Below are 9,161 nucleotides of genomic sequence, written 5' to 3'. Positions count from 1 at the left end.
CCCACCGAGAAGGGAGCCATCTGACCTTTTGCTTGTGCTGGAATTAATGAAGAGACTGTCATTTGTGATCTCCATGATTGCATGCTCATCTCACATATGCAGATGTTGTAAATGTACAGCCATGATACCTTCCTCTTTGTTCTGTTTCACATTTCCTGAAATCCCCCATCGTTTTTCTCAAAACCGTAAAGTTCAGAATCACATTTTCAGATTACACTCACTTCGAATGCGACTTCTGGCAAGATCATATTTAACTCAACATTTTTTATCTTTGCTAAAAAAATCCAACGTTGTTTTCTGATCATACAGACAGAGAGGGTAAAAACTCTACTGGGATATGACTACCAGCTAGATCAAAAACAGATTTGACGTACAGATTTTCCAGCTAACTGTGAATGAATGAATAAAAAGCACTTTATTACAAAGATATAGGCAAACATGTTTACAGTATGCAAATGCCAGAGGCAATCTTGAACGCACGGAGTGAAAAAATACATTACAGCAAAAAAGATCCAGAGTTAATTAATGAAAATCCAGTAACTTTAAACATTCCTGGTTAGCCAAAGTTACAAGTCTTTGTGCACCTTGAGACCAGACACCAGGCTTTGATGTGTTTCCTGCTCAAATAGGACAAAGTGTTGCTTGGGAACATGCCAATTCCCGCTGATTCCTTCAAATTTTGCATCTATGTTTATGTGTTCAAGAAATGTGTTTTTAAAGGACTTTGTCAATAATGAGAACCTGTTGTTGTTGGGAGAACAGAAGAGTCTCCTGGTCTCAATGTCCTGGTTATAGAAGCCATAGAGAATCTGCTGAAAATGGGTGCATATATGTATTGTATTGTATTGGTTTTAACAGTTTTGAGGAACTGAGTGTAAGTACTGAGATGGTTGTTTTACTTGTGTTTAATTGGAAGGCATTGGAAGTCTCTCACTGTGAAAATAGGTATTATTAAGAGAGCATTACAAAAAATAAATATGACCATGTGCCTCTCAGAGTGGGATTTAGTGCTTTAGCAATTCAGTAAAGCTGTAATGAGCCAGATTCTTGGACAATCTGCCAGTCAAACCAGTGTGCCTACATAATGACCTGATATATCCAGCGTTTAGGTTGCTAAACAGGAACCAAAAGACATCAGTGACATCTAGTGGCTAATCAGTGTGCCATTACTGAAAAGTTCACCACTCCAGGCAAGGCAGGATCAAGTTGTTATAGGTTAGATCCTCTCTGTCAAGCTTGTAATTAAGCAGGTTTTGCAAGTTTTTCTCATTTTTGTGCTGGAAATGACTCTGATATAGTTTTTTGTACCATGAGATTTTTGCACTATTTAGAAACTGACAAGCTTTAGAAACACATGTACAGACATAGAAAATATCAATCACATCAGAGCAGTTTGAAATGATTGTTTACATAATGATTGCTACAACGTAGAAACAAAATAAAAGTAAAAAAAAAAAAAAAATTAAAGTGCAAATGTATTATTTTCAAACTATATAGTAATAGAAGTAAGAAAAGGATATATGACAAAAAATCCACTATATTTTAAACTATCATTATAAAACAATGCAAAAAGTGTGGGTAAAAGGACGTTTTTGGCATGTTTCATTTTTAAGTTTTTTTTGTGAAAGAAAACTTAACTTAAAAAAAGGAAAACACCCTAAAAAGGATTTAACCTGTAAACAGCACATCTCTGTAGCACTGGAGTGTGTGATTTACAGCATAAGGCTGCAGTTGAAAAGTTCAGACGGCGTGAGCGTGCAGCAGCCCAGCAGACTGCTCTGACTGAATCCGTCCCCTGTTGTCACGTTCCATGGCTCATACACTGTCACACTGCAAATGAAACACACACACATGCACGAGAAAATGTCCACTTGGTCAGATGAGTGAGTTGTAATATCGTTTTAACTGGGCAACAGTAATAAACAGTAATAAACACACACACACCTGTTATACAGCTCTGTGCAGCAGGCGTGCATCTGTGAGCTGTTGGTCATGCTGGTGTTGTTGAACTCGACACTCAGCAAATGTGGGCACTCAGAATCAGGGATGTACAACATACCTAAAACAAAACAAAAATCCGAGTTGTGGTTTTAAATGTTATGTATGTAGGTTTATTATTTGCTTTTATAAAATATGCCAAACAGATACATTTGGAAGATTTAAAGATTTAGGAATCAATTCAATGTAGCTCAAAATGTTACATTTTAAAAATAATTCTGTTATGCCAGATCACTGTATAAAAATGCACATAAAGATGCAGATGAAGATAAATTGAAAGTACTTATTAAATTGTACGCAGAAATGTTGAAGATTGATCAAAAGTACTTTAAAATGTACATTTTTGCAAAGTGTATATTTTAGTGTACTATCAATAAATGTTTCTTGTTGTGTATTGTGACAGACCGCCGGCCGTCGTTATGAGATTTGTCAATCGGAAGAACAAGGTCGCAGTGCTGAAACAAGGACGCAAACTGAAAGGCACGGATGTTTTCATTAATGAGCATCTGACACGAAAAAACGCAGACATCGCGAGGAAGGCAAGGCAACTGAAGAAGAATGGTAAAATACAACATACATGGGTAACAAACTGTAAGATTTTCATTAAGCTAAACGGGACACCAGAAGAGGCAAAAGTACTGATAGTGAGGAACATGGAGGATCTGGACAAGTACAACTGACACTAATGTATCGAGGTAATATATAACTCTAATGACAATCAAATGATAAATACACCAACATCTCTAATTACACCAGGAAATGACATGGACATGTTGAAATTAATTCTTCAACAGAAAGTAATTGATCTAGATTGTGAATATAAGGAGCATAATATAATAGATCCAGAAATAGATTCTGGAAGTAACTTTCTCTCTACTTTTGTTAAAAATTGTAATTATTTCACTCAGGAACAATATGAAAAAGAAATTAACCTAGACGGGAAGCTCTCATTAATTCACTTTAACAGCAGAAGTATGTACTCTAATTTTGATTTCATTAAGGACTATTTGCAACAATTTTCTCGCCCCTTTAGTATTATAGCCATCACTGAAACTTGGTTCAATGTCGATAAAGGAATAGATTTTTGTTTGAATGGATATGATTTAAAATACATGAATAGATTAAATAAGGCGGGCGGCGGGGTTGCTATATATGTTCATAACTCTATAAAATATAATGTTGTAACAACTATGTCTATGGCTATTGATGGAATTTTGGAATGTTTGACTATTGAGATCATGAATGAAAAAAAGAGAAATGTTATAATAAGTTGCATATATCGGACACCCAGTTCAAGTATTGACACTTTTAATGAATGGATAGAAAAAACGTTTGCTTCGGTGAACCAAAAATTACTATTTATCTGTGGTGATTTTAACATTGATTTGCTAAATCCAACAAGGTTAAAAGCCATTGATGACTTTACTGACACGATGTACAGCTTATCACTATATCCAACAATAACAAAGCCAAGCAGAATAACATCACATAGCGCCACTATTATTGACAATATTTTTACTAATGTCATGGATTTCCAAATTAATAGTGGCCTGCTTGTCTGTGATATAACTGACCACTTACCAGTTTTTACTTTGTGTGACTGTGATTTAAAAAAAATAGATACCAAGATCATGATAGCAAAGCGAACAATAAATGAAGAAGCAATTCATGCCTTCAATTTCGATTTAGCACAACAAGATTGGAGTTCGGTGTATGAAGAGTCAGATGTGGACAAGGCTTATGACAATTTCCTAGATATTTTTACTATGTGGTACAATAAACATTGTCCTGTAAACGAACACATGACAAAGAAAAAAAAGATAAAAAGTCCTTGGCTCACAAAAGGAATTATTAATGCTTGCAAAAAGAAAAACAATCTGTATAAACAGTTTATCAAAGTAAAAACAAAAGAAGTGGAACAAAGATATAAAGCATATAGAAATAAATTGACTGATATTATAAGAACGAGCAAACAACTTTATTATAGAAGAAGATTATATGAAAATAAAAACAATATAAAAGGAACTTGGGATGTGTTAAACAACTTAATTAAACAAGGAGCTTCTGGAACATCATATCCTGAATATTTTACTGATGCAAATGGTGAAAATCACAACATGAGTAATATTGTCGATGGGTTCAATAAATTCTTCATAAATGTTGGCCCTGAACTAGCAGCAGACATCCCGTGTCATAAAAATTAAAATATCAGCAATATAAAATCAAATCCCTTTTCACTGTTCCTCTCAGCTACAAATGAGCAAGAAGTAATAAATATCACATTAGAATGTAAAATTAAGTCTTCAATGGATTATCACGACATAAATATGTCTGTAGTTAAACAGGTTATTCTGAATATTGCTAGTCCCTTAACATATATCTGTAATTTATCATTTCAGTCCGGTTGTTTTCCAAAAAAAATGAAAATTGCGAAAGTAATACCACTATATAAAAGTAATGACAAACATAGTTTTACCAATTATAGGCCTATTTCTCTACTGCCTCAATTCTCAAAAATTCTAGAAAAACTTTTTAATTCAAGATTACAAAAATTCCTTGAAAAACATCAAATAATAAATGTTGGTCAGTATGGTTTCAGAACGCAAAGAACCACTTCAATGGCGATAATTGAGGCAGTAGAAGAAATTACTGATGCACTGGACAAAAATAAATATGCAGTTGGTATTTTTGTTGATCTCAAAAAGGCCTTCAACACAATTAATCACTCAATTTTATTGGATAAATTGGAAAGATATGGTATTCGAGGGAAAGCTGGTAACTGGTTAAAAAGTTATCTAACGGGTCGGGAACAATATGTTAGCATAGGGCATTACCACTCAGAGAAACTTGGTATTAAATGTGGTGTTCCCCAAGGGTCAGTGTTGGGACCAAAACTTTTCAATGTATACATAAATGATATTTTTGATGTTTCTCAAGTACTTAAACTCATACTGTTCGCAGATGACACCAACATATTTTTCAGTAGCGATGATTATACTGATCTTGTAATGACTGTAAACAGGGAGCTAAAATTAATAAAAAAATGGATGGACATAAATAAATTATCATTAAATATAAATAAAACTAAAGCAATGTTTTTTGGTAATTTTAAATATAATATAGAATTACCAATTATCATTGAAGGTGTACCAATTGATAATGTGAGTGAAAACAAATTTTTGGGAGTTATAATTGATAACAAAATTTCATGGAAACCCCACGTCAGACACATAAAAACCAAAATTTCCAGAAGCCTCGCAGTTTTGAACAAAGTGAAACAATTCCTTGATAAAGATGCACTTCGTACTCTGTACTGTACCCTGGTTCTTCCATATCTTACATATTGTGTGGAAGTGTGGGGAAACACATATAAAAATACAACTAATCCATTAGTCACAGTACAGAAACGAGCACTGCGTATAATTCACAAGGCTGGTTATCTAGATCATACTCACAAATTCTTTCTTCAGGCAAAGTTACTTAAATTCCAGGATCTGGTTAATTACAATACATCCATAATTTTGTATAAAGCTTTTACTAAACTTTTACCGGCAAATTTACAAACTAGATTTGAAATTCGAGAAAAGGTTTATAATGTTAGAGGATTTGGAGAATTCAAATTACCCAGAACTCGAACAACCCGTAAAGGTTTTTGTGTGTCTGTATGTGGTGTGAAAATCTGGAACAGTCTGAGTTTACAACTGAAACAATGCAAAAATATTCATAGATTTAAATTTCTCTACAAACAGTTGGCCTGGTCACAGTATACTCAATGATGGTTTTTTAGTGTGCTCTGTAATGTCTGTTCTCTTACCATTGCTGGTATGGATTCAAAAAAAAAAGAAAAAAAAAAAAAAGACTGTGCGTATGTATGTACATGTGTGTGTAGATATATATGTATGTATATGTATGTGTGTATGTGTGTGTTTGTTACTTGTAGTTATTACTGCCTGTTACCTGTGGTAATGTAATTTATAATTTATATATTCTGTATTCAGTTATGAAGGCTCTAATTGTTGCTTGCGAGCTGCAGTTTAGATGCTTGTATGCGCCCGGGGCTGTTGATGGGACTGTATGCAATAATGGGCGTAGCTGCGGGAAGTATATTGTTTTGTTTTGTTTTTTTGTTTTTTTGTTGATGAGTGAGTATAGGGGTGGGATTTAATAAGTTTTCTTCGTCCCACTCCTTTTTCAGGCAATTTTTGTTTTTTGTTTTGTGCATTTTATGTTCAATATAGGTATTTGTTGTGCCTGGAAATGAACAAATAAATGAATGAATGAATGAAAATGAATGAATGAATTGTCAGTATTATGTAGTATGTAATGACATATTTCACCCATTGAACTACAGGGAGTGCAGAATTATTAGGCAAGTTGTATTTTTGAGGAATAATTTTATTATTGAACAACAACCATGTTCTCAATGAACCCAAAAAACTCATTAATATCAAAGCTGAATGTTTTTGGAAGTAGTTTTTAGTCTGTTTTTAGTTTTAGCTATTTTAGGGGGATATCTGTGTGTGCAGGTGACTATTACTGTGCATAATTATTAGGCAACTTAACAAAAAACAAATATATACCCATTTCAATTATTTATTTTTACCAGTGAAACCAATATAACATCTCCACATTCACAAATATACATTTCTGACATTCAAAAACAAAACAAAAACAAATCAGCGACCAATATAGCCACCTTTCTTTGCAAGGACACTCAAAAGCCTGCCATCCATGGATTCTGTCAGTGTTTTGATCTGTTCACCATCAACATTGCGTGCAGCAGCAACCACAGCCTCCCAGACACTGTTCAGAGAGGTGTACTGTTTTCCCTCCTTGTAAATCTCACATTTGATGATGGACCACAGGTTCTCAATGGGGTTCAGATCAGGTGAACAAGGAGGCCATGTCATTAGTTTTTTTTTCTTTTATACCCTTTCTTGCCAGCCATGCTGTGGAGTACTTGGACGCGTGTGATGGAGCATTGTCCTGCATGAAAATCATGTTTTTCTTGAAGGATGCAGACTTCTTCCTGTACCACTGCTTGAAGAAGGTGTCTTCCAGAAACTGGCAGTAGGACTGGGAGTTGAGCTTGACTCCATCCTCAACCCGAAAAGGCCCCACAAGCTCATCTTTGATGATACCAGCCCAAACCAGTACTCCACCTCCACCTTGCTGGCATCTGAGTCGGACTGGAGCTCTCTGCCCTTTACCAATCCAGCCACGGGCCCATCCATCTGGCCCATCAAGACTCACTCTCATTTCATCAGTCCATAAAACCTTAGAAAAATCAGTCTTGAGATATTTCTTGACCCAGTCTTGACGTTTCAGCTTGTGTGTCTTGTTCAGTGGTGGTCGTCTTTCAGCCTTTCTTACCTTGGCCATGTCTCTGAGTATTGCACACCTTGTGCTTTTGGGCACTCCAGTGATGTTGCAGCTCTGAAATATGGCCAAACTGGTGGCAAGTGGCATCTTGGCAGCTGCACGCTTGACTTTTCTCAGTTCATGGGCAGTTATTTTGCGCCTTGGTTTTTCCACACGCTTCTTGCGACCCTGTTGACTATTTTGAATGAAACGCTTGATTGTTCGATGATCACGCTTCAGAAGCTTTGCAATTTTGAGACTGCTGCATCCCTCTGCAAGATATCTCACTATTTTTGACTTTTCTGAGCCTGTCAAGTCCTTCTTTTGACCCATTTTGCCAAAGGAAAGGAAGTTGCTAATAATTATGCACACCTGATATAGGGTGTTGATGTCATTAGACCACACCCCTTCTCATTACAGAGATGCACATCACCTAATATGCTTAACTGGTAGTAGGCTTTTGAGCCTATACAGCTTGGAGTAAGACAACATGCATGAAGAGGATGATGTGGACAAAATACTCATTTGCCTAATAATTCTGCACTCCCTGTATAGCCTATTTTCATGTAGGATATAAAGAAACATTTGACACTAAGGTGACTGATTCCTGAATAGTTAACAATGAATAATGACTAAATCTTAATTAAGGAATATTTTACAGATAAAGATAAATTATTACATGCCAAGTAAGTAAATATAGTGTTAGTATAATGCTTAATTGTATTATTTAACCCTCAAACTCTCAGGTACTTACTAAAAAGCTGGATTTGAACTGATTTTTAAATAGTAAATTTAAAAATGTGCTTAAAACTCTGCAGTTGTAAAAGCTAAAATAAATGTTTTTGAACTAAGAACAATGTCAGTATACAAGGTTAATATACAGTTGATGAAAATTTAATGCACACTTTCTGTAGAAGTAGTTGTTTGATCCAATAAAGATATTTGTACTTGATGAGGAAATATATCAAACATAATACTTTATTACCGAGAACATCAAGCCTGGCTGAAGAACAGATGTTACCTGCGATACAAGCTGTCATGAAGCAAGAGATGCTGCCTGCAATCAGAGCTCTGAGGCCACAGCTGGAGAAATCAGATCGTCTGTCTGGAGCCATGGCAGCTGGGGAAAGAACAATTATGCCGTACAGTTAGGTGTTTAAATTTCATAGGGACATTTTGTTTATAACTTTGGCTCTGTGCTTCTACAGTATGTTTGAACCAGCAATCAGTGTGGAATGGAAATTCAGACCTTCAGCTGTAGTTCAGCGGGTTAAAATGATTAGAGGAATTAAAGGCAGTTTTATACAAGGTGCAAATGTAATTGGACTATTCCCTAAAAAGCTGTTTCATGGACAGGTGTGAGGGAAGGAGTTCTCAGTGGGGGTGAAATAGGCAACAAAACAGCTATTTCCATAAAACAGATAGTGGGAACATTCTGGGAAAAGGATCACACAGGTGAGCTGTGCAACATAAAAAGATAAGGACATTCAGGTAAGACAACAGTGGTGAATCACACGATCCTATTGTAAAGAAAAACCCCTCAACATCACTCAGCCAACCTTACAGGTGGTGGGCAACTTTTACCTGAAGGATGGCGGTGGGAGGTTATTGAGAAACAAACGGTAGCAGATTGATGCAGCTGAGTTTCACCTGTGCTTATTGAGGATTTGATAGGAGAAAGAAGCAATTCTGACACATATAAAAATGGCCTGGTAAATGGCCTGTATTTGTATAGCGCTTTACTAGTCCCTAAGGACCCCAAAGCGCTTTACACATTCGGTCATTCACACACTGGTGATGGC

General features: G+C 35.7%; 1 protein-coding gene across 7 annotated transcripts in view; it reads right to left on the bottom strand.

Annotated features, from left to right (window-relative positions):
• Positions 1-375: 375 nt before the first annotated feature.
• The window catches only part of LOC308404113 (solute carrier family 28 member 3-like), a 43,419-nt gene continuing 34,633 nt past the window's right edge, over positions 376-9,161 (bottom strand). For 6 of the 7 annotated variants that reach the window (XM_080893977.1, XM_080893981.1, XM_080893978.1 and 3 more), the window contains 3 exons: positions 8,381-8,479; positions 1,945-2,059; positions 376-1,830 (listed from right to left, as the gene is read on the bottom strand). In XM_080893977.1, coding sequence (XP_080750103.1) covers positions 1,713-1,830; positions 1,945-2,059; positions 8,381-8,479 — 332 coding nt within the window. In that variant the 3' untranslated portion in view covers positions 376-1,712. Of the gene's footprint in view, positions 1,831-1,944; positions 2,060-8,380; positions 8,480-9,161 lie in introns of those variants that run through there. The other variant, XM_080893980.1, reaches the window with a different exon arrangement.

The sequence above is a fragment of the Rhamphochromis sp. 'chilingali' genome (assembly GCF_963969265.1).
Source record: "Rhamphochromis sp. 'chilingali' genome assembly, chromosome: 10".
Lineage (NCBI taxonomy): Eukaryota > Metazoa > Chordata > Actinopteri > Cichliformes > Cichlidae > Rhamphochromis > Rhamphochromis sp. 'chilingali'.
This window is presented reverse-complemented; position numbering and strand designations above follow the sequence as displayed.